The sequence below is a fragment of the Meles meles genome, chromosome 16 (genome assembly GCF_922984935.1).
Source record: "Meles meles chromosome 16, mMelMel3.1 paternal haplotype, whole genome shotgun sequence".
NCBI lineage: Eukaryota > Metazoa > Chordata > Mammalia > Carnivora > Mustelidae > Meles > Meles meles.
This window is the reverse complement of record NC_060081.1, coordinates 56,549,355-56,575,715: the sequence shown is the minus strand read 5'-3', so window position 1 is coordinate 56,575,715 and position 26,361 is coordinate 56,549,355. Positions and strand designations below refer to the sequence as shown.

At 39.5% G+C, this 26,361-nt stretch overlaps 1 protein-coding gene across 6 annotated transcripts in view; it reads right to left on the bottom strand.

Annotated features, from left to right (window-relative positions):
• TPX2 (TPX2 microtubule nucleation factor) overlaps positions 1-26,361 on the bottom strand; it is a 63,696-nt gene that overhangs the window by 11,001 nt on the left and 26,334 nt on the right. For 5 of the 6 annotated variants that reach the window (XM_045981789.1, XM_045981792.1, XM_045981788.1 and 2 more), the window contains exons 5-14: positions 20,993-21,121; positions 19,408-19,536; positions 16,929-17,050; positions 15,713-15,864; positions 14,489-14,657; positions 12,197-12,338; positions 10,880-11,096; positions 1,840-1,935; positions 644-820; positions 110-256 (exon numbers count right to left, since the gene is read on the bottom strand). In XM_045981789.1, coding sequence (XP_045837745.1) covers positions 110-256; positions 644-820; positions 1,840-1,935; positions 10,880-11,096; positions 12,197-12,338; positions 14,489-14,657; positions 15,713-15,864; positions 16,929-17,050; positions 19,408-19,536; positions 20,993-21,121 — 1,480 coding nt within the window. The remainder of the gene's footprint in view (positions 1-109; positions 257-643; positions 821-1,839; positions 1,936-10,879; positions 11,097-12,196; positions 12,339-14,488; positions 14,658-15,712; positions 15,865-16,928; positions 17,051-19,407; positions 19,537-20,992; positions 21,122-26,361) is intronic. The other variant, XM_045981794.1, reaches the window with a different exon arrangement.

Genomic DNA, 26,361 nt, shown 5'->3' with positions numbered 1-26,361 from the left:
AATAACCCAGTGTGTTAGTTTCAGATAAATTTCAGTGTAGTGGGTCTACCTATTCTAACAAACCAACAATGATGCAATGAACATTTTAGCTGCTCTCCCCATCCCCCACCTGGTGCTTCCAAGTCTGTGCCTTCAGAGCACCTCTTCTGTCAGTCTCCAGGCAGAAAGGCTCAACCTGAGTTGTGGTCTTCACCTTCTTCTCTGGCAGGTTAACGGTGTCAAAATGAGGCAAAGGAAGTGCCTTAAACTTGGGCACCTAACAGAAAAGAAAACAAGATTTAAGATCCTAAGGGCTCTCTAGCCAGAAAGCAAGAGTTACTCCAGAATATGTGGATGAATCTGAAATATAGGAAAGGCCAGTTTTTAAAGCAGCATGGTATGTGTAGCAGAAGGAGTAAGGGGTTCAAAAGGAAATCTAGGTTATCCTCCCAATATTGCCAATAGCTAGCAACATGATCACAGGCAAGTCACTTAATCTCCTTGTGCCAGAAGTTATTAAAAACTCGCCCTATTTATACTTCATAAGGTTCTTAGAGGGATCAAAGGAAGTCAGTGATTTTATAGCTAAAAGTGTAACATAAAAGATTATCTGTGACAGATCAAAGAATAGTATTATGCTACTTGTAGAAATGGAAACACCTACCTCCCCTTTCTGCAGTTCTTTTATTTTCTTCTCCTTCTGTAACTGACGTTCTTTGTCTCGAGAATCAAAAGAGAAAGGGCATATTTCCACAGTTCTTGCCTCTGGGATTTGGGGCTTAAAAGGCACCCCGTAATGTGGCACAGGTTGCGCTCTTATCACTACCGGCTCCTCCTCTTCCTAAGGGAAAAACCGTAGTTTAGACACAAGCTCTCTCTCACCTCCTCAGAATGTGGGTGTCCGAAGACAGTACTTGAGAGAAATCATTAATTAAGGCAAGTCACTCAACCTCCTAGGTGTCTTTACTTCCTTTTCTACCAAAGAGGGATAATACCTAAGTCATCTACCACTTCATAGGGATGAGACCAGTGTGAAAGCATTTGATAAAGGACTAACACAATTACTCTTGAAGGATCTAAAGGGAGGTTGTAAAACCGAAATGAGATCAAACAGTGTGAACAAAATAAAGAACAGAGGAGAGGTACTACCTAAGCATATACCTTGGCCTCTTCTTTGACCCAGCCTCCAGACTCCACTAAAACATGTGACTAGAAGTTAATGGTTGCCAAACCCAGAATAGGACCAAGTAAGTTGTTTGGGTTCAAGCTGGTAACATAAGATTACAGTGTATTTTAGTTTCAAATGAACCTATAAAAAGGTTTATGCTTGAGATCTGCTATAAAATTACCCTAACTCTGGATATTTATAGATAAAATGGGAGATGTAACAAGAAACTAGCCTGATCAATGACAGTTTATGTATTCCAATTTCATGGACTATCACCACACAGTAACTTTAGCAACCCTCGGGTTAGTGGAGATCAGACAGGGCGGATATAACTGCTCAGTGTGAATTTTAAAAGTCCCTCACTGAATGGTGACAATAGCTTAGGCAAAATAAAATATAGGGCTTATCAACTTTTGATCCAAGTATGACAGGTTGATTTTCAATGCTACTGAAATGGATAAGCATCCAATAAGTTGTATAACCAGTCACTACTGAAGGCCAGAAGATTCATGCCCTTACCAACTACTTGGCTCTTGGGGGAGCAAAAAAGATAATCTAATGTTCATATACCCACTGTTAAAGACAGCTCCAGATAAGAGTGACTGCCTTTGAATTCCATTAAGCTTAAGAAAGAGGAAAGCTTAAATTGATAAAGTAGAAGGAACAAAACTCCCTCTATCCCAGGGAATCACCTCATCTTCTTTGGTGGGCATTCGGATTCTGTTCTTCAGTGCAAAGGCTGGTGACTTGGGGACAGTGATTGGAAGTACTTTCTTTTCAGGAACACCCTACAAGGAGTAAGCAATTCAATTAGACATCCCAAGACAATCTCTACTACGCTGTGTGATAAGATCAAATCCCTCTCGGGGACCCTGGGTGGCTCAGTTGGTTAAGCATCGGCCTTTGGCTGAGGGCATGATCCCAGGGTCCTGGGATCGAGTCCCACATTGGGCTCTCTGCTCAGTGGGGCGTCTTCTTCTCCCTCTCCCTCTGCCTGACACTCCCCCTGCTTGTGCTCTCTCTGTCAAATAAATAAATAAAAATCTTAAAAAAAAAAAAAAAGATCAAATCCCTCTATTAAAGGGGAGTTCATATACCAGGAACCAAAAAAAGTCTAGTACTTTAGTATATTGCTATTTACCCCATACCGAAACACAGTAGCATTCTAACGGTGGACTACCATACAGAAGAGAGCAAATAACAAGGGCATGGTTGGAGATCTATATTCAGTAAAAATAGGATTTGTCAATCTTCTTGGTGCTTATGAAAAACACTCAGAAAACAAATTAATGCTGATATTTTATTGTTTCTCTCCCTTTCTATACTCTAATCCCTCAAAAACAAAAAATCAAAAAAGACTTCCAAATGCATTTAGGATCAGAGTAGATACTGCCCATTTTCTTAAACCTATTCCTCATACAACTCTACAATGAGAACTTATGTTAAAAACATCACCCTCAGGGTGCCTGGCTGGCTCAGTCGGTGGAACATGTGACTCCTAATTTCCAATCTGAGCCCCATGTTGGGTGTAGAGATTACTTAAAAATAAAATCTTAGGGGTGTCTGGGTGGTTCGGTGAGTTAAGTGACTGCCTTTGGCTCAGGTCATAATCCTGGATTCCCAGGATCAAGTCCCACATCGGGCTCCCTGCTCCTCCCTCTGACCTCTCCTCTCTCATCCTCGCTCTCTCTGTCAAATAAATAAATAAAATCTTTTAAAAAATAAAATAAAATAAAATCTTTAAAAAACTATATCACCCTGGGGCACCGGGGTGGCTCAGTGGATTAAGCCGCTGCCTTCAGCTCGGGTCAAGATCTCAGGGTCCTGGGATCGAGTCCCGCATCGGGCTCTCTGCTCAGCAGGGAGCCTGCTTCCTCCTCTCTCTCTGCCTGCCTCTCTGCCTACTTGTGATCTCTCTCTCTGTCAAATGAATAAATAAAATTTAAAAAAAAAAAAATATATATATATATATATATATATCACCCTCAAAAGGCAAATGGGAAAAAGTACTGGGCAAGAGCTAAATTTTCTTCTGCCAAACAAACAACAAAAACAAACAGTTCACAAAGATACACAATAGACTTGATCTCAATAATTTTTAAAAATATAAATTAAATCAGGTTATTCTTCACCTATAAGACTGAGTAATATTTGAGGGACTGATTAATACCAGTGTTGCCATATATGAAAGAGAAGTCAGCACTCACATACAGTTGAGTAAGAGTATATGTCATAAACTGGTACACCTTTAGGGAATTACCTATTCAATTTTTTTTAAGATTTTACTTATTTGACAGAGAGAGAGAGACAGCAAGAGAGAGAATACATGCAGGGGGAGTGGGAGAGGGAGAAGCAGGCTCCCTGCTGTGCCAAAGGCAGATGCTCAATGACGAGCCACCCAGGTGCCCCTACCTATTAAATTTCTAAATGGTCATACTCTTTCACCCAATATTCCACCTCTAGTATTGGATCTCTAGTTTAGTTTTTATTTTTAGGCATTATTTCAATATACTTTTTGAAAGAATAAAAAATTACAAATAGCTCAATTGTTTATCAAAAAGTATCGGTTAACTCCTTTTTAAAATTGTGGTGCGAAAAAAGAAGAAAAGAAAAGAAAAGAAAAGAAAAGAAAAAAATAAATAAATAAAATTGTGGTGCATCCATACAAAATAATATTATACAGCTATAAAGAGCAATTAAATAAATCTTTATTACTGACATACTACAGTGTTCATAATATTGAAGGGAGAAGAAGTTGCTAAAATAGAGAATATTAATTTTTTGTTTTTAAAATACGTATAATTAAGTTAAGCATAGAAAATAAAATCTGGGTTAACTCTCATACCTCTTTGAGAGCAGATTAAGGGAAGCGATGAATTTTCTATATTCCATAATTCTCATACATTCAACTACTCTAAAGATTTTTCCCGTTATGATTCTAAAACACTGCCAACATTTTAAATCCTTGCAGGCTGAGTTACATGTACCATACTGTGCATATCATTCAGGACTAACACATTTTAGAAAGTTGTTCCATAAGCACTTTCTGATTCTCATAGAATTCATACTCTATCACAAATCTGCCAATTAACCCTAACTACAAAGTGGTATCTCTTGGGCTTTTTTGAATGAAGTCTTATGACCAGATCAATTTTTTAAAAAATAAAAATAGGGACGGCTGGGTGGCTCAGTTGGTTTAGTGGCTGCCTTCGGCTCAGGCCACAATCCCAGGGTCCTGGGATCGAGTCCCACATCATGCTCCTTACTCAGCAGGGAGCCTGCTTCCCTCTCTGCCTCTGCCTGCTACTCTATCTGCCTGTGCTCGCTCTCTCTCTCTCTGACAAATAAATAAATAAAATCTTAAAAAAAATAAAAAAATAAAAATAAAAACTGCAGCATTATTTACAACAGCCAAACGATGGAAGCAGCCCAAATATTCACTGCTAGATAAATGGCTAAGAAAGATGTGGTGTGTGTGTGTGTGTGCACACGCCCCAATACCAATGGCATATTATTCAGCCATTACAAAAAGAATGAAATCTTGCCATTTACAACAATACGGATGGAACCAGAGAGTAGAGTGCTAAACAAAATAAGTCGGTCAGAGAAAGATAAATACCATATCATTTCATTCATACGCATAATTTAAAAATCAAATGAGCAAAGGAAAAAAAGAGAGACAGAGAGAAACCAAGAAATAGACTCTTCACTATAGAGAACATGCTGATGGTTAACTGGACAGGAAGTGAGGGGGGTGGGGGGATGGGAGAAATAGGGGATGGGGGTTAAACAGTATACTTATCATGATGAAAAAATAAAATAAAATGATAAAATTCAAACCCTTTGCATGTGTATGCTGTGTCCCTCTGCCCTCTATTCTACTTCCTCTTCAGGCCACACCACTGATTATCTATACCATTCCACTAGCCTTGTAATAGTCCTTCACCTTCTCATCTCATTCCTCCAATTCATCTTCTATATATAGTCAGAATTGTCTAAGACACATTGGATCACGTAACTTCCTGACTTTAAAAGTTCTTTCATTGTTCCCATGCTACCTACAATAGTATAACAAATTCCTTGCCATGAAATACAAAGTACCTCCTAATACGGTGCCCTGCCTGACTGTTCAGCCTTATCTCTTGCCCCTTCCTACAGCTCAGCCTCCAACCACTATGAACTACTGGCAGTTGCCAAAATGTTAACACTGGTTCTCTCCATACCTTTATTTGTGTTCTCTCTGAAATCTTTCTTAGCCATTTATCCCAGCTGCTTGGAAGCACCTAAACCTTCTTTTTAAGCCACTACTGAAGCATCTCATTTTTTATAAAGGCTTTCAATTGATCTCTCCACTCCCAGAACCTATGAAATAACCCCTCTTTCCCTGTATGTAGTTCCAGGACAGTGCATAAAAAGCTTCACAGCACTGTGCATTTAGATGTTCAACTCCTGCCAGCCTTCAAGAATGAGGACTGTTATTCCATTAATCTGTAGTAGCTAACAAAGACTTTGGCAAGTATAAGACATTCAAGTAAATGTTCATTGAATATAGTAAAAATGAATAACAGAATTTGTACCTTGGATTCTTGGGCTCCTAATTTATACCTTGGGAGAGAGATTTCTCCTTAATCCCTACAATGCTCTAACTGCTTAAAACATGTTTGGAATGTCTTTCTTGGAGTGGCCTTCAAAGCTCATTTTTAAGCAATGCAAGGCAGTTGGTCAATATTTACTTTTAATTAAGCAAAATTATTTTCAGCTCTATTATCCTGGACTACTTAGTTTTAGTTGCAAATGATTCAGATTAGCTCTTAAAAGCAAATTAATGTTTAAAATATGAACATTTGCCACTGCTGAAGAGATAGATCCAAGACTGTGTGCCATAGACTCGAAGATAAGTGGCTTTTCCAAAATGCTTTGTATAATGAGGACCAGTCATTGAAAAGAATTTATATCCTGCCAAGGTAACCACTGTAAAGAAAATGCTCATTCTGCTGCAGAAGCTGTTTTCTAAAGAAAGCCAGGATCACTAGGAACAGTGAAATCTCATAGATCAGAAATTATAATGAACGTGACAAAAGCCCGTGAAACGGGTTTTCAAATAATGCTAACCATAAAAAAATCAAGAGCCTGTTGTTCTACAGGTAGCCACCAGCCTCTTGCTAGAGCACACTCAGAGCATGTGGGAGTGGGAAGAACATGAAGCAAGGCTCAGAGGTTGGTTCTAGTCCTTCTCTAATTCTAATCTGTGTAACTCGGGGCACATTAGAGAGTCTTCTAGGCCTTGGGTTTTTGGTTGTTGTTTTTTCTTTAAGATTTAATTTATTTATTAGAGAGAGGGCATGAGTGAGAGAACAGAAACCGGGAGAGCAGCAGAGAGAGAGAAGCAGACTTCCTGCTGAGCAGGGACCCCGATATGGGGCTCAATTTTAGGATCCTAACATCATGACCCGAGCCAAAGACAGATGCTTAACTGACTGAGCCACCCAGGCACCACAGTTTTCTTTTTTTTAAAGATTTATTTTCAGGTAGGGAGGAGAGAGTGTGTGTATAAGTGGGGGAGGGGAGAGAGAGAGGGAGAAGCAGACTCCCTGCTGACCGAGGAGCCCAATGCAGAGCCTGTCCCAGGACTCCGAGATCATGATCTATGCCAAAATCAAGACACTTAATCAACAGAGCCATGCTGCTCATTTCTTTTCATAAATAAATTTCTTTTCATAAAATAATAGAAATAAATACCTGAGGATTCACTGAGTTCCAAAATAATCCCTCTTTTCCTTGCTTCCCCTCTCTGCATTCACCTGACAGAGATGTGCATTTTAAAATAGCAACAGAAACCTCAAATAAATAAGCCACGGAAAGAGCTATCTATGAGTGGGCTCACTCCTCACTGACTGGAGGAGAGGAAAAGTTGATTTATAAATATCAACTCTGCAGCAATGACCCACCTACACCCCATCTCTATTGCTCTCAATGTTAACTAGGGACTCAATCAGAATTTTTTTTTTAAAGATTTTATTTATTTATTAGGCAGACAGAGGTCACAAGTAGGCAGAGAGGCAGGCAGAGAGAGAGAGGAGGAAGCAGGTTCTCTGTGGAGCAGAGAGGCCGATATGGGGCTCGATCCCAGTACCCTGGGATCATGACCTGAGCCGAAGGCAGAGGCTTTAACCCACTGAGCCACCCAGGTGCCCCTCAATCAGAAATTTAAAAAAAAACAGGGGCACCCAGGCCAAATACTGGGTATCTAAAAACAGAAGTCTTCTTGTTTACATTTTAAATTTTCCTAGTTGTAAGCTACTTGAGGGCAGGGATGTTGCCATTTACATTCCTTGAATTCTCCATAGGACCTACAAAAAGTAATAGTTAGTTCGATGAACCCATGTTGATTGACAGTACTGTCCTTATGTGTCTACATAGCAATCCGCTCTACCAAACTACGAAAACTGTGAGGATGAGTGCTGTGATTTCCCCCATCTCTGAATTCCCAGTACCTCACACAGCCCGGGCCGGCGCATTTCAGCTGGTACTATCACTCACTCAGTTACCCACTATCGGAGTGCTTCTGCAGCGACATCACGTGCAGGGGATATAAAACTGAGTAAGACAGATGTACACAGTCCCTGCTTTCAGGGAGCTCACATTCTAGTGGAGGAAAAGAGATAATGAAAAGGTACCAAATCAGGTATTCCCTGATTTTCAAAAGTGCTCTGAAGAAACCTAGCAGAATGTGCAGCTAAAGGATAATGGGGGCTGGGTTTGGGGTCGGGGGACTCCTAATAGGAATTTCCGGGAAGACAGCTCTAAAGAAGTGATGGGTGGTTAGAAGTAGGCAATGTGGTGGACAGATGGCGGATTTAGGGAAAGCAGCCCAGGATGGGGAGAGGGGGTGTTAGAGGTGAGCATTTCTCCCTATGGCAGGATATGCCCCCAAATGCCCCAGGACAAGAGCAGTTAGGAAATTACTGTGAAGCAATGTTATCTCAGGAAGTATGGGGGAAAAAAAAAGCCGGCTGGTCTCCCCAAGTCATCCCTGAAATACTGCTGCTAAAATTACTCACTGGCCTCACCGATACCACATCCACCTCTGTGGTGCCCCAGCTCCCCACTAGATGTTGGCACCAAGTTCACATTTCACACCCTTGAGCTCAAGGTTTTCATCACTCCACCTCTGTCCCAAGAGCCCTTTTCTCATCTCTGCCTCATGGCCCACTGCTGCGCAAGCCCATCTCTCATCAGCCCCGTTGTCTCCTTGCCACCTATCAACCACAAGTTTAAGAGCACAAGAAATACCATAAGGACATGCGGAAGGAGCTTCAGCACCAGAAGGACATGGATGAAGAAAAACAGTGGCAAACAGACAGGCCGCATTTGAGCTCCGGGAAGCAGGCTCCTCTGTTCTGCTAGAAGAGTCCAGAACTAGAAGTTATGGGACCTAATCTCAATTCTGCCACCAACTTTTAAAAATATGAGCAAGCCACATTCCTCTTTCAAAGCCTCCCTTTCTAAAAAATGAGGAGGGTAAGAGAGAATGCACCTAATGTCTCCTACACTTTGCTTCTCCAGAAACCAACAGTTGAAGTAAAATCATCAGAAATTTTTAAAGGGAGAACTACAAACAGCCAGTGTCAAACTCAAAAACTGAGATTGCTAAAATAAACAATGGTACGTCAGCACTGTGAAATAATATAGTGCTGGAGGAGATGACAGGTTCAAATCCTGGCTCTGCATACTAGATACCTCCTGATGTCTCTTCCTCATCTAAAAAATAGGACTAAAAATAAAACCGATGTCTTAAGAATTGTTTCAAGAAATAAGTACGATAATCTACATAGAACACTCGGTATGAGGTAAGCATGCGATAAAATGATAGTTATTACTATTAACAACATGACTGCTTACTGTGTGTCAGACACGAAGTTCTCACTGGGGCTCTCTCTAATCTATGCTGCACATAACAAATCAAAACTCCAGGGGTGGGGCCCAGGAATCTGTTTATGTAATAAGATCCCCAGAGGATTCTGAGAACCAGCGGGATTTGGCAAACACTTCCCTGGAACACACCACATCAATTCGGTGGCATCTTACTTTCTTGCCTAGTGCGTTGCTGATCTGCTTATCCAGAACTCTCAAGAAGGCATCACCTGGGAGAAGGCTACTCTAAGATCTCATTTAATTCTTACTGAACACTAGGCACCCTTCCACATGTACCACTTCACCCTAGCATGTCCAAAGGAAAACAAACTGCCAGCCTCATTTCCTAAATCAGCACTTCTAAAAATTAAGACGGATAATATGGAAGAGGATGTTAGGTGGGATGCAGCTTACTTTTTTAATACTCACATATTTCCCAAGACATTTCCATTTAAAAAAAGGTACCTTCTATTTTAATATAAGAGCACAGACCCTGAAACCATACTACCTAGTATTTATCCCACATCTGCCAATGGTTAGTTTACGATCTTGGGCAAGTTATTTAATCTCTACATTTCCTAACTGTAAAATAGATTAACAAAAGACCTATACTTTACCTCATATGGTTATTATGAAAATTAAATAAGTTATTATACAAATTGAAGAACTTAAGACTAAAACTTGGGGAGCACCTGCATGTCTCAGTGGGTTAAAACCTCTGCCTTCAGCTCAGGTCATGATCTCAGGGTCCTGGGATCAAGGCCCACATCGGGCTCTCTGCTCAGCAGGGAGCCAACTTCCCCCTCTGTCTCTGCCTGCCTCTGCCTACATGTGATTTCTCTCTCTCTGTCAAATAAATAAAAAAATCTTTTAAAAAAACAAAACTAAACTAAACCTTGGCACATAATAAGCTTTATCTATTAGCTATTACTATTATCATTCATGGCAAAAAGTACTGGTTTTCCATTTACATAGTGATTTAATGCTCCCTTTAAATTACTTTAAAAATGAGTTCATTTTAATATATAGTCAGGGGCACCTAGGTGGCTCAGTCAGTTAAGCGTCTGCCTTCAGCTCAGATCATGATCCCAGCCTCCTGGGATTGAGCCCTGCACTGGGCTCCCTGCTCAGCAGGGAGTTTGCTTCTCCCTCTCCCTCTACCTCTCCTCCCTCCCACTCCTGCTCTTGCACTCTGCTCTTTCTTTCAAATGAATAAATAAAATCTTTCTTTTTTAAAGATTTTATTTATTTGAGAGAGAGAGAGAGCGCGCGCACAAGCAGAGGAGTGGGGGTGGAGAGGGAGAAGCAGGCTCCCCAACGAGCAGGGAGTCCCATGCCGGGCTCCATCCTAGGACCCTAGGATCATGACCTAAGCCAAAGGCAGCTGCTTAACTGACTGGGCCACCCAGGTGCCGCCGAATAAATAAAATCTTAAAAAAAAAGAGGGATGCCTAGGTGGCTTGTGTCATATGCTCCCTCCTCCACAAAGCATTCCCTGAACCTTCTGTCTGTCTGGAAGAAATCATTATCTCCCTTGAGTTCCTATAGTACTTTTAACTCCCTTGAGTTCCTACAGTACTTTTAACTGTTACCTCTCTTAGAACACTTCTAATTTTATATTATTTATACATATGTTTTCTCCCTTACTTGACTTTAAGTTTCCTGAGAGTAAAATCCACTTCTGATCTCTTTATCACCTATAGCTCCTAATACAATGCCCTGATCATATAGCATCTACTCAAACACTTGTGAACGTGTAGATAATTTGGTCACGACAAGGACGTTTCCACCAGCATGCAGAACTTCAAGCATTCTTACCACAACATCTTCCAAAATTTTAGTAGGGCAAGGTCTGGAATGAAATTCAAAGTGTTCATCTTCTGATTTCTTCTTTGACTCCCGTTCCTGGATTCTTTTCTCAATTTCCAAATCAAAGCCAACAGGCTGAGTGGGTGGTTTCACAGGCGGTTTCTTGGGCAAGATGGGCCCACCTTCAAGAATTCTGGGATCGAGTTCCCGTGCTTTGAATTTGTATCTGTAAGATGAGAGTTTAAATGACAACCACACACACACACACACAATGTTAATAAAAGCTACACAAACAACAAAGTAGGCCAAAACAGAAAAATAGTAATTATGATGATTATTCAAGCACAGCAAAATTCGGCTCTCTCCATAGCCATTGTCTCTACCTCCAGAGCAAAGAATAAAGGAGTCAGTCCTAACATTCCCTCTGCTTTAAAGACTGGGGTTTCTCGGGGCGCCTGGGTGGCTCAGTGGGTTAAAGCCTCTGCCTTAGGCTCAGGTCATGATCCCAGAGTCCTGTTTCAAGCCCCGAATCCGGCTCTCTGCTTGGCAGGGAGCCTGCTTCCTCCTCTCTCTCTGCCTGCCTCTCTGCCTACTTGTGATCTCTGTCAAATAAATAAATAAAATCTTTAAAAAAAAAAAAAAAAAGTTGGGGTTTCTCTTCCCAGAGGAAGCTGCCTCTCCTCAAAAGTACAAAAAGGAATGAAAGCAGAAGACAGGAGACAAACTCCAGTGCTAACCACATTATACTCTAGTTTTCTCCACCAATAATAGCAGTAATGAGCCCTTGGGTAGCCATAAAGGGTGAGATCTGCTTAAATAAAGCTCAGAGGGAGGCGCCTGGGTGGCTCAGTGGGTTAAGCCGCTGCCTTCGGCTCAGGTCATGATCTCGGGGTTCTGGGATCGAGTCCCGTATCGGGCTCTCTGCTCAGCAGGGGCCTGCTTCCCTCTCTCTCTCTCTGCTTGCCTCTCTATCTACTTGTGATCTCCCTCTGTCAAATAAATAAATAAAAATCTTTAAAAATAAATAAATAAATAAATAAAGCTCGGAGGACACTCCTTAATGGGAATCCTGAGTAACTTCTCCCACCACAATCTCTGCATTTTGTTTTTTTAACCAGTTTATATTCCAGGATATCTCCATATTCCCACTTCTAATTTTTTAATTATTGAGGCAGGAGCACAGACTGTAGAGAGCCTGTAACTCAAATGCCATTTAATTAAAAAAAAAAATCCAGTGCCAAGAAAAACAGCAACTATCCCCATTATAGAACCGAAAAGAAAGCAGGTACTTGGAACTCTTTCTCAAATACTGCCGATGGGACTTACTGTTGCAGTTTCTCGAGCTCCTCTGCCTCCTGATCTGCTGCACTTTTGCAGGTCACAGGCCTTGTGCGCTGTTTGGTTTGCAGCACAGGAGTCTGTGGGTCTCTGGATATCTTGACCGCAGCAGATTTGGAGGGTAACAGAACTGTAAAGCAAGATCACAGACATTCATCTAGCTCTCTGAGACTGTTTTCTGTAGGTGCTGACTCGGTTAGGCAGCCTGTGATGCCAGATCAGAGTGGCTGCCCTCCACACTCAGCTCAGCTCATGTCAGTCAACCTGACAAACATGCAGCACCTTCTTGCCTGTCACTTTTTATTGAGGGGTATGATGAAGGCTGTCTTTGGGTAAACTCTATTATCATTTTCTAAACTTAAAATCCACTTGTGTCTGATGGACTCATCAGTGCCTACGCATGTACCAGCTTTCTATTGATAATGCCAACTACTTTGGTTCTTATCGACACATCAGATTTTTGTTTATTCCAGCTTTAAAATAAAGCCTTTCTAAAGATCAAGTATTAACTCCCAATTTTGTGAATTCCCTAAAAGCAACTATATCAAAACACCAAGAAGACCTCTCACAGAAACTCAAATAGAGAAAGTAAAAAAACTATGTCAAAGCATCAATCTTAAGACCATCACTATCATTCATTCACTGATTCACCTGACCAGGGCAACCTTGTCAATTTTCATAATTACGTAGAATGAATCCTCTACTTTAAATCTGATCACCTAACAGCAGGAGATACAAACCAAATCTATTTATTTTAGAAATAAGCCAGTCTTCAAGTATACATATAGTCATTATTTGTAACTATATAAAGCTTTAAATAAAAATTGCAGAAAATACACCATACACAAAAATAAACTCAAAATGGATTAAGGACCTAAATGTCAGATCTGAAATCATAAATATCCTAGAAGAGAGCACAGGCAGTAATTTCTCTGACATCGGCCACAGCAACATTTTTCTAGATATGTCACCTGCATCAAGGAAATAAAAGCAAAAATAAACTACTGGGACTACATCAAAGTAAAAGGATTTTGGACAGTAAAGGAAACAACAAAACTAAAAGTCAACCTATGAAAGGGATAAGATATTTGTAAACAACATATCCAACAAAGGGTTAGTATCCAGAATATATAAAGAACTTATACAACTCAACACCAAAAAACCCCAAATAATCTAATTTAGAAATGGGCAGAAGACATGAACAAACATTTCTCCAAAGAAGACATAAAAATGGCCAACAGACACATGAAAAGATGTTCAACATTACTCATCATCAGAGAAATGCAAATCAAAACCACAATGAGAGATTACCTCAAACCTATCAGAACTGCTAGAATTAACAAAATAAGAAAGGGGCACCTGAGTGGCTCAGTTGGTTCAGTGTCTGCTTTTGGCTCAGGTCATGATCCCAGGGTCCTGGGATTGAGCGCACATTGGGCTCCCTGCTCAGTGGGGAGTCTGCTCATCTCCCTCTCCCTCTGCCCCTACATCTACTCATGTTCTCTCTCTCTCTCTCTACCTCTCTCTCTCTGATAAATAAATCTTAAAAAAATAAAAAATAAAAAACAACACATAAGAAACATGTGCTGGCAAGGATGTGAAGAAAAAGGAACACTCCCACACTGTTGGTGGGAGTGCAAACTAGTGCAGCCACTGTGGAAAATAGTAAGGAGCTTCCTCAGAAAATTAAAAATAGATCTACCACATGATCCACTAATTCCACTACTGGGTATTTACCCAAAGAATACAAAAACACTAATTCAAAAAGATATGTGCACCCCTATGTTTACTGTAGCATTATTTACAATAGCCAAATTATGGAAGCAGCCCATGTCCATCAATAGATGAATGGATAAAGAAAACATAATATACATGTGTAATGTAATGATCTATTTATCTCTCTGAGTCACCAAGTCCATTTTATTCACTGCTATACTCCCTACACCCAACAGTGCCTGGTTTGTAGTGGTAACCACACAATCCTAAATGAATGGGATACTTTCATTTTCTATAGGTCACTAGCTGTACCGAGACACTGACACATGGCGAAGGTATAATCCCTGGCCAATTACTGACCAGGAGGATCAAGGTGGTTGATGGGTATACATAACAGATAGCCAGGGTAGGGCGCAGGAGTGCAGAGATGCTCAATGGTACATGTGTTGGCGGCATATAGGCACATGCCATACTGTAGTTCGAAAGCTAGGATTTCAACAAAAGGCAAATTTGTATAAGCAAAGGGGATTCTAGGGGAGGCTATAACATTGGAATGAAACTTACTATCATCCTTCTTGCTCCTCAAGTGATATCTGTTAGGGGTTCGTTTATGAAAGGCTTCGACCTGCTGTGCAAGGGGCACGTACGTAGAAGCTGTTTCATCAAATGTTCTTTTCTTTCCTTGGGACAAGTTGAAAGGCTTAATAATGGTGCATCCCTTTGTCACTCTGGCCTGTAAAGAAAGAAGTTTTTCTCCCAATGAAGTGTTACAGAAAAGCTCAGATCTCCCACAAGCCGCATATTTAGCTCAGAGGATCAAAAGAAAAAAGGCCTGTGGTGAAGCCAAGATTATTATTCTTAAATTTGTCAGTTCTTGAGCAAGAGTTAAAACCAGTCCATTCCCATCTTTTAAAAAAGGGAGAAAGGATGTAGCACTTAACAAATGGTCTGTTCTGCAATAGTAAATAAAGTGATTTTTCCCAAGCATGTCAATGTTTTAAAGCCAGCAAAAACAAGTTTTCTGAGAATTAGAAGGGAAAAAAAAGCTACAAAAGTATTGTCCTCACCCCCAATCTCATTAAGAAAAAGCTAATTTGGGTTCTGGATCTATATCAGGCCAGAGAGCTGCCTGAATCAGAATCTCTGCAGACATCTTCCCCAAAACTAAGAGACGAAGGAGCCTAGTCCTGGATGATTGTTTTTCATAAAACTGATCTCTGATTGGAAATAAAACTCTTTAAGGATTGATATCTCAAAGGAAGAAGCATAATCCCAGAGTCTGAGACTGCAAAGGACTGATTTCAACAAGCAATAATGCCCACTGCAAATGGACGTAGAAATTCTTATCACTAGAATTTTCACTTAGGATTCTTACTGCTTCTGTTAGATAAGAGTGATCTGCCCCAACACCATTTTTCCCATAAGCCCTGTCATATACTGTACACAACTCTTAGACGTAAGTTTTGTGGGGTTTTTTTTCCCAAGAATTTTGTAAAGCACAAACTGCAACAAGCTGGGACCTACAGTTTGCCACACATAATTATTCTATGTGCTTTATGTACATTCTCAATTCAATTTTCACAGCAACTTCCTAAGATGCTTCCCAGAAAAACAGAGTGATTTCTCTAAGATCATACATAGCAAACAGGGCAAAGTGAGGATTTAGATCTATCTTAACTCAAAAACATGCTTCTCTTAATTATATTATTAGAAGTAGTGACCCAAATACTACACCTGAAATCCTTGCTGATTTAGTTGTAAGAATATCCACTGAGCCCATCAACTTACAGGAGAAGGAGGATGCTTTCGCAGTTCAGATGTAAAGTTCACTTCTTTATATTCCTCCTGAGTCTTAGGATGTTGTTTGATTCGCTCATCTGTGCGGAAGTGGAAGTCAACTGATTTGGTTACTTGGCTCACTGATTTCTTCACAGGTTGCCCTGAGTGAAAAGCAGAGTAAAACACACAGGTAACACTAAGAATAGAGAGTATCAGTAAATCTCCTTTATCTAGTCCTTCGGTATTTCTATCACCATGGATCTACACATCACCCAAACCTTGAAACGGTCCTCAGAGACACTACTGTATGTGCCTCATTCACGGAGTACTCTTGGTTTGAGTCGGAGGCAAACTGCAAAGAGGTGGCACAAGGGGAGAAGAATCCCATCCCCCCGGTGTGGTCATAGCTCTGGAGATGCACAATAACTGGAATTCTTTTGACAGGAAAAGCTATAGATTGACTTGAAAAGCATACTTAACTAAACCTATCTAAGAGGGAAACCCTATAAACTCCAGGGGTGCTTTTTCAACCCCATAAAGCAGGGCTTTACAGCTTTGACCTCCACCAATAATAACTCTATTTAAAAGCAAAGCAGAGCTCTGACCCCTTGGCTCCCTCAGTCCTGCTTTCCCTCTGTAGCTACAACTGGATTCATTCAACTTTCTTTTCCTCTGTGTAGGATTAAAATGGGAAAACAACAACAAAAAACTGGCCTGCCCAATGGCTTTATCTTCTGTCTCAGTCCTAATCCCTTCTTTCTCTAATACAAAGAAAAAGAATTAGGAAGAAAAAGGAGGGAGGAATTAATATTACTTAAAGAAATGAGGGAAGGTCTCATGGAAAAAGGCCTCCAACGATGACTGTGAGTCCTATAATTAGAGGCAGAGAGCGAGGGTGCACTCTAAGAAAGCCCCAGTGTATGTAATACTTTTTTTCTTTTTTTTAAGTGAACACTTTGCCCAACTTGGGGGTTGAACTTATGACCCCAAGACCAAGAATCACATGCTCTGTTGACTGAGCCAGCCAGGGGCCCTGTCCAATGTATATAGAACATTCTAGGGAATGGTCATGGGGATATAAAGGGTAACCAGCTTTCCAATAAACACGTCTTTTTCTACTGACTACTAACCGAGAACGCCTTTTTCCCTTTAGAGACTTCAAAAACCCCACGAAGATAATGAGAAGCACCCCTCATAAATCAGACTGAACAAGAACCAAGCTGACCTATTCCGGCAAGAGCTAGTTTCTTGAATTCTTCATTCTTTTTCCGCATCTCCACCACCTCCTGTTGCATTTTCATTCTCTTCTCCAATTCTTGCTCCTCAGTACTTTTCAGAATCTTCTGCCTAAGGGCAAATCAGTAAAAGAAATAAGAGAGGAGAGAAGAAAGAGGCTCATGATTCAAAATCGTATAAAGGTATTACATAGATTCGATTTTTAACCTGTGATAAGATAATCAGCAAAACTAAAGAGTATTCTGATAAATTGATATTGACTTAATTATGCAACACTATGAAAGAAAACCTGATTTCACAATTTATACCAAAATATTGAAAATTTCTCAAAATGACAGCTAAAATAGACTATAGAAGATAATACAAAAGACTCATAAATTTGACTATACAGTGATTAGCTTTTAGGCCACAAGAAAAGGCAATATTAAAATACCAGTAGAATGGGGAAGTATTTGCAAGAAATATGACTAAAGTCTACATAAAATATACACTGTGATTAAGAGAGGACAGACTTAGGAGAGAAACCAACCAGAGCTCAAATCCCTACCCTGTCATTTCATTTTCTGCCCATGTGATCTTTAGAAAACTATTTAAACCCTCTGAGCCTCAGTTACCTCCACTGTAAAATGAAGAATATAAATATTTATCCTCACAGAATATTAAATCGGATATTTCTAAAGTATCTAACACATAGTAAAAATTCAATTTAGAGTAGCCATTCTTAGCAATGAGACTATCACTAAGACCACTTACAGATAAATAGGAAAGGAAACAATTTACCCAAGAGGAAATATGGAAAATGTTTACATAGTACATAAAAGAAAATGTTTACAATAACACTAATACAATCCTGTCAGTAATCAAATAAAAATTAAAATAAGTTCATGCCATCAACATTATATCAATTAAATTTGAAACAATTTTAAATGTAAAAAAAACAAATTCGATGTGGATGAGAGTACAAGGAAACAAAAATATTCATCCGGAGCTGATGGCACTGTAAATTCATACATATCCATTTCAGAAATAAAATTTGTGGGCCACCTGGGTGGCTCAGTCAGTTGGATGTCTAATTCTCGACTTTGGCTCAGCTCATGATATCAGTGTTGTGAGATCAAGCCCGCAACAGGATCTGTGTGGGGGCAGGGAGTCTGCTTAAGATTCTCTATCTCCCCCGCTTCCTCAGCCCCTCCTCCCTCTAAAATATATATATGTATTAAAAAATAAAGTTAAAATTTAAAAAAAAACCAAATTGGCAATTAATATCGATAGCCATAACACTAGTCATACCCTATAATCAAGGAATTTCTCTTTCTTTAGCCTGAAGAGACTACTCAAAGAAAAGTCCCTGCCACTAAAGATGTTTGCTGATTATTTATAATGTGAAAAACTGATAACTGCATTCTCAACAGGAAATGGTTAAATATAATTTGATAGACTATTAGCTATTAAAAAAGGATAAATGTGAGGAATTTATAGTAGTACAGGGAAAAAAATGAAATACTCTCATGGCAAGCAAGAAAAACAGAATCCAAAGTTGTTTGTACACTGATTTAAAAAAAAAAAAATTTTTTTTTTAAAGATTTTATTTATTTAATTTGACAGAGATGACAAGCAGGCAGAGAGGCAGGCAGAGAGAGAGCGGGGAAGCAGGCTCCCTGCTGAACAGAGAGCCCGATGTGGGGTTCGATCCCAGGACCCTGGGATCATGACCTGAGATGAAGGCAGAGGCTTTAACCCACTGAGCCACCCAGACACCCCTGATTTTTTTTTTTTTTTAAGATTTTATTTATTTATTTGACAGAGAGATCACAAGTAGGCAGAGAAGCAGGCAGAGAGAGGGAAGCAGGCTCCCTGCTGGGCAGAGAGCCCGAGGTGGGGCTTGATCCCAGGACCCTGAGACCATGACCTGAGCTAAAGGCAGAGGCTTAACCCACTGAGCCACTCAAGTGCCCCTGTACACTGATTGTGAAAATATATTTTTTGCTGGAGTAAAGACCAGAAGGGAGCTTGGCAAAATTAGAACTGTTCAATTCAGGTAGTTAAGAACCTTTAATTTTTCCTTTTATATTTCTTTTAATTTGCTTTTAAAAAAAATATTTTTTTTAATTTAATTCAATTAGTCAATATATAGTGCATCATTAGTTTTTTATGTAATGTCCAGTGATTCACTGTTGCATATAACACCCAGTGCTCATCACATTACGTGCCCTCCTTAATCCCCATCACTCAGTTACCCCCCCACTTCCCTTTCCATAACGCTGTTTGTTTCCCAGATTAATTTGCTTTTAAAGTATATTTTTCTCAACTTTTAAGATGAGCATCCCCAAGATATACAACAATTCACCTCACCATGGTTATAGCTTTATGAATTTCCCAAGTTCCATGTGCTCCAGACCGCAGATATACCTACTTACAATTTCACTCTATTGACTCTTAAAAAGTTTAAATTCAGGATAGAAGCATACCTCACAGGTTGTATACAAGACACAGTATGTCTGCCCTTGGCTTTCTCTGGGGAAGACTCATGTTTTTCTGAAGTATCTTGGTGAGCACTGCCTTCTTCCTCTTCTTCTGGCTTCTTTTTATTGTTAGAACTTTAGTTCAAAAGGACAAAAAAAAAAATACTCTCAATTCACTAAAGCATGCCCTGCTGTACCCTCCTCCTCAAATCTACGACATACAGCTTAAATTTTCTCATTCTTTAGGACAACAAGCATGTCTCAACCACAAGATTCTTCCAATAGGACCACTGATCATATGTACCAATGGATACAATGGGTAAACTTTGAGAACTCCAGTAGAAGTCAAGGTGAGAATTGTCTGTTGATGGTTCAAGAACGTGGGGAGGGATTCCAATGGCTCATTATCAAATGCACAAATGGCAAATAGCTAATTGCCTTCCCACTACCTACTCTACTTTCTTTCTTTTTTTTTTTTTTTTTTCTCATTTTATTTATTTTTTCAGCGTAACAGTATTCATTCTTTTTGCACAACACCCAGTGCTCCATGCAAAACGTGCCCTCCCCATTACCCACCACCTGTTCCCCCAACCTCCCACCCCTGACCCTTCAAAACCCTCAGGTTGCCCCAACCTCCCACCCCTGACCCTTCAAAACCCTCAGGTTGTTTTTCAGAGTCCATAGTCTCTTATGGTTCGCTTCCCCTCCCCAATGTCCATAGCCCGCTCCCCCTCCCCCAATCCCACCTCCCCGCAGCAACCCCCAGTTTGTTTTGTGAGATTAAGAGTCATTTATGGTTTGTCTCCCTCCCAATCCCATCTTGTTTCATTTCTTATTAACAGAACTCCAATTTTGTTTGGGGCAGCAATGTCCAAAGGCAAAAGCACTATACTTGTTTCAGCAGCCTCTCTTGCAATGAGGAAGAATCCAAGCAACCCAGTAGGGCAACTGAAGTATAAGCAGAGTTTCTGGACGTTTTTCACTTCTGTGATAGAGGTGCTGCCCTTCATCCTTTGCCATACCCTCCTTCTTCTCTTGAACATGGATGTTATACTTAGAAATATAGCAGCTATCTGAGGAGCCTGGGTGGCTCAGTGGGTTGAAGCCTCTGCCTTCGGCTCAGGTCATGATCCCAGGGTTCTGGGATCGAGCCCCGCATTGGGCTCTCTGCTCAGCAGGGAGCCTGCTTCCTCCTCTTTCTCTGCATGCCTCTCTGCCTACTTGTGATCTCTGTCTATCAAGTAAATAAATAAAATCTTAAAAAAAAAAATAGCAGCTATCTTGTGACAATGCGGCAACAAGCACAAGGCAGAAGCTTGAGAAACAGAGCTGCCATCTTGAGTAACAAGTACGAAAAAAAGCTAATACAGAGATGTTGCCTGGCATTGTTCAGTCACTGAACCAAAGCCAACAGCAACTTCTCTGAAGCAAATAAATCACTAGTCCTTAAACTACTCTAGCTGAATAGGCTATTACTTAGAGCAAAATAGATTCCTAACTGATAAAAATAAGAACAAGCACCATTGCTATGAATCATGGGAGCAAGCAGGAGTAAAACCTATGCCAACTGAGAGAAGCTGTGGCTACTTACACTTTCATTTTTTTGGAGGGTGGAATTTCACTGATGATTACAGGAGTAGCACATCTCTTGGCTTTCATTTTTGCATGATGTTTTTCTTTCTGTTCTAGATCTTTCTGAGCAGAGAGTCTAGTAGATCTTCTATGATACAGGAATTGACAAAATTTATCTGAAATGAATACATCTACTACAGATATGCAATTATGCCCCACAAATGTGAAAGTATATCAAACTGCCAAGGGCTACAGAGAGTTTAATGGTATTATTTCCACTCTAAAAACCTAATCTCTTCTTGTCTTACTGATAGCTTTTGAAATTTCATCATAAAATGTTGGTACTTACATGTAGCCAATATTTTTTTAAGGTACTGGTAATCACCTAGTACAATTCTGTCCTTTTATAGGTAAAAGTCAAAAAAGATCAGGTGACTTGACCCTGCTACATAGCTAATTGCTATGTGACATTTGAGGTCAGGTATCCCGGTAACTGACTAAGGTGACTATTTTCTCTTTTTTTTAGCCACACTCCCCCTTTCTGGTAAAATATACCATATACCAAAAAAGAGCACAAAACAAAAATTAAGTTAAATGATTACAAAGTGGGAAAAAAAAAAAAGGTTACATAGTGAAGACTCATGAAATCACCACCCAGGCTAACAGAACACTGGCAGCAGCTACTATCTGACTTGTTTTATAGTTATCATTGCTTTTTCTTTATCGTTTTGCCATTTAGCATGCATTTCCATAAACATGGTACATTAGTTTGGAAAGAAAACAAAATACAAAGAATAACAACAACAAAGAAAATCCCTTTAGATAATATAATCAGACTACTACATGTATTTATTTCTGTCTGGTTTGTTTCACTCAACATTATGTTTGTGAGAATCAACCACCATAATTTATATAGCTTTAATTCAGCGATTTTCAGTGCTTGTATAACAGTCACTGCAGTAATGTACCACTATATATCCAGCTTACTGCCAATTTTCATATATGTCTCCATGTGCACATGTTGCTGTTGGATGTAAGTTGTAAGATTGTTAGGTCAGAGGGCATTGGTTATACCAACTAAAGCTGTTTTCCAAAGTGCTTGTACCAATCTATGCTTACCCTGGCAAGTCTGTAGTATAATCTGCATTGCTCTACACACTCCTGAAAACTTGATATTTTCAGATGAGCTAATTTAGCTGGTATTTAGTAAAATCTCATTGTGAGGGTGTTTTTTTTTTTTTAAGATTTTATTTATTTGACACAGAGAGAGTGCAAGTGAGCATGAGAAGAGGGGAGAAGCAAGGGGAGAGGGAGAAGCAGACTCCCTGCTTAGCAGGGCTCCATGCAGGGCTCCATCCCAGGACCCCGGGATTATGACCTGAGCCGAAGGCACACACTTAACCAACTGAGCCACCCAGGTGCCCCTCATTGTGGTTTTAATTTGCTTTTCTCCGATTACCAATGAGATAGAGCAACTTTTCATATGTTTACTGGCCATTTGGATATCCTCTTTGATAAAGTGCTAGGTTCAAGTCTCTTATTTGTTTTCTACTGGGTGGTCAATCCTTTCCTGATCAGTAGGAATTCTTTACATACTATGAATATAAGCTCTTTGGTAGGTTTTATGTGTTACAAGTATCTTCTCCTACTCTGGAAGTTGGCTTTTTACTCTCTTTATGGTATCATTTGATTAGATAAATGTCTCAAGTACATCAATAGCCCTCCCCATTATGGTCAGTGCTTTTCTGTATACTATTTAAAAAAAAAAAAAACCTTCCCTTATTCCAAGGTCATAAAGATATTCTCCTTTACTTCCTTATAGGAGCTTTAGCTTTTTTAGATCTACAATTCCACATAGAATTGACTGTTTTAGGGTACCTGGCTGGCTCAGTCAGGAACATGAAACTCTTGATTCCAGGGTTGTGGGTTTGGACCTCATGTTGGGTCTAGAGTTTACTTAAATAAAGAAATAAATAAACTTGAAAGAATTGACTGTTTTATATGGAGTGAGGTAGGGACCAAATTTCATTCTGTCTATCTGGATATCCACTAGTCAAGCATTGTTTGTTAAGGAGGGGAGGGAGCACTACTTCCCACAGATCTGTAGTAACATCTTTGTCATATATCATGTTCATATATGGGAAGGTGAATTTTTGTTTGATTCCACTGGTCTCACTAATCCTTGAGGATTATCATAAAGTTTTAATTACTGCTTTAATTAATTATAGCTTTATAATATGCCTCTCTATGTACTAGAGACTTCAAAAGTATCTAGCTATTCTTAGACCTTTGCATTTCTCAAAAAATTTTAGCATCAATTTATCAAAGTCCAAAGTGAAAAACATTGGGGTTTTAATGGATATTGCACTGAGTCTAGTCTCCCAATCCATAAATATGGTATGCTCTGCCATTTATTTGGATCTTATTTAATTTCTCTTTTCTTTTTCTAAACATTTTCTTTATAAAAGTCCTAAACATTATAAAGACATTATTACATATTCAGACTTTTATGCTACTGCATAGAATCATAATTTTTAAATCTTTATTATGGAGAATATCAAGCATATTTTAAGTATAAAGAGAATAACATAATAAACTACTAAGTACTCATCATTCAGTTTTAGAAATTATCGACTCATAGCCAATCATGTATCAGTTTTCCCTCCATCCATTCTCCTGGATTTTCAAGCAATTCCTACTAAAGGTCTATCTTTCATCTGCAAATATTTCATATTAATCTCTAAAAGAAAGTACTCATAAAAAAAATACATGGAAGGGCATCTGGGTGACTCAGCAGTTAAGTGTCTACCTTCAGCTCAGGTCATGATCTCAGAGTTCTGAGATAGAGCCCCACATTGGGCTCCCTGCTCAGCAGTGAGTCTGTTTCTCCCTCTCCCTCTGTGATCTCTCTCTCACTCTCTCTCTAATAAATAAAAATCTTTAAAAAAAATAATACATGGAGTAATAAAGAGCAAATTCATTCAATTAAGGAATGAAGTAATGGATGTATTGAATGAGAAATGAAGAGTGCATATTATAAAACACAGACAAAACACAAAACTACAACTATGTGAAGGCACTGGAAAGTGACCAAAAGCAGGCAGAAAACAGGAACTTTTATTCATGAAAAATAGCAACTGCAAAAGGTAAGTATTATGAGTTAGTAGCTTTTTGGCCTGAGGTAATCCCCAAACATAGCAGCTCCAAGAGCAGAAAATTCCAGTCTCACTGGCTAGAGATAGCAGAAGATTTCAAGGCAAGTATAACAGCTGGAAATTTAGAGGAAAATCCTTAAAGTAAAAGAGCTACAGAAAAGATGTCATTCAAAATCTGAGCAAAAACTCTGTATAATTCCTGCCTGACAGCTAAACCATTTGTATTTTAGGGGAGACGTAGGAAGCCCAGCAAAAAGGCAAGCAGAAAGTGATGAGGAATCCATCCTTAAAAGTCATAACTGTCTAGATAAGATTGGTGAGTTTGTTGCTTTTTTTGAAGTAGATTCCCCACTGTGTATATAGGAGGATGGCACAAAGATAACATCTCACTAGCTTGAGGTGTCAGTAGACAAACATCAGAGCAGGCAGAAAGGCTGAAAATTTAGATGCAAAACTTCAGAAGCAAGACAACCACAGAGGATGAACACTTAAACCTAAGTATAAACTCTACCCAGAGTCTTGGCTCACCTCTAACCTTTGCAGACCCAGGGGAGACAACAGGGAGCCAGACTAAAAAAGCAGCAGCTCTGTATGCAAATACATGAATAACCAATAATCCCATGAAAATGTGGATCAACATCATTAGTCATCAGAAAAATGCAAATTAAAAACAATGAAGTATCATTGAAAAGACTGACAATATCAAGAGTTGGCTAGGATATGGAGCAACTGAAACTCTCATATATTGTTAGTGGGAATATAAATGGGACAGTCACTTTGGAAAACATTCTGGCTGTTTCTTATAAACATACATTTAACCTTATGGCCCAGCAATTGCACTCCTAAGTATTTACCCAAAAGAAATACATGTCCTCAACTACTCATAGCAGCTTTATATAGCCCCAGACTGGAAACAACTCAAATGTCCTTCATCTGTTGAATGGATAAATAAATTGTGGCATATCCACGCAATAGAACTTATTACCAGCAATAAAAAGAAGTAAACTACCAATACATGCAATGACATGGATGCATCTCAATAACAAATGCTAAGTGGAAGAAGTCAGATAGAAGAGTACATATAATTCCATTTACAAAAATATCTAGAACAGGACAAAATAATTTATGGTGACAGGACTTGGAAAAGTGGTTGCCTCTGGGTGGGAGGTGAGAGGGTAAGAAGGTAGAAGAAGCAGTGCAGTTTGACTATGCAGGGATAGGAATGAGAGAACTTTCTGAAGTGCTGGAAATGCGATTGCATGGTGGTATGTATTTGTCAAAACTAACCATACACTCAAGATCTATATATTTTACTATATGCAAATTATTGCCCAGCAAAATTAGTTAATTTTTTAAAATTTTAAAAAATGGGTTGAGAATCATAAAATCTAGAAAGAAAGAAAGCAAAGCACATCCATACAGAACCATTTAGACCATTCAACATACAGCGATATTATAAAGTCAAGAGAAGAATTGCTGGGTGTCTTTAGGGAGAAATGGCTAAGGGATGAGATACCAAAATTAAAACACATATTTTGTGGTAAAGCAACCCCTTCATGGAAAAATTATTATGACACACTAAGTAAGGCCTTATTGACTCTTTTTTTTTTTTGGCCTTATTGACTCTTAACTATTCTGTGTCGAAGAAGTTTTGGCCATCTTTTAGCCTACTGAAACCATGTGAAAATAAAATAGTAGGGAATTTGCCTGACTATCTATACCTTCCTATCCCAGCTGCCATTTCTTTCCAGATTAGGCAACTCTGGAGTCAGAAAAATCTGAGATTTGAGATTTGAGATTAACGGCACTAATGTTTTACCTACAAAACAGGGACACCTGGGTGGCTCAGTCGGTTAAGCCACTGCCTTCAGCTCAGGTCATGATCCCAGGGTCCTGGGATTGAGTCCCGCATCAGGCTCCTTGCTCGGCAGGGAGCCTGCTTCTCTCTCCACCTCTACCTGCCATTCTGCCTCCTTATGTACTCACTGCCTCTCATTCTCTCTCTCTGACAAATAAAATCTTAAAAAAAAACATAAAACAAAACCCACTCAAGTCTTCTAACTCTGAGAGTAGCTGGATTCCTGTCACACCTCACTTCCAAAAAGCATTCAGAATTCAGTCGGGATGAAAGACAACTTTAGCAATCATACACAAAATGGAGAAGTAATGACACTAACACTTTCCTGAATTCTGAAGAAATCTCTAGGACACTGGGTCCCTTTTCTGTAGGGCT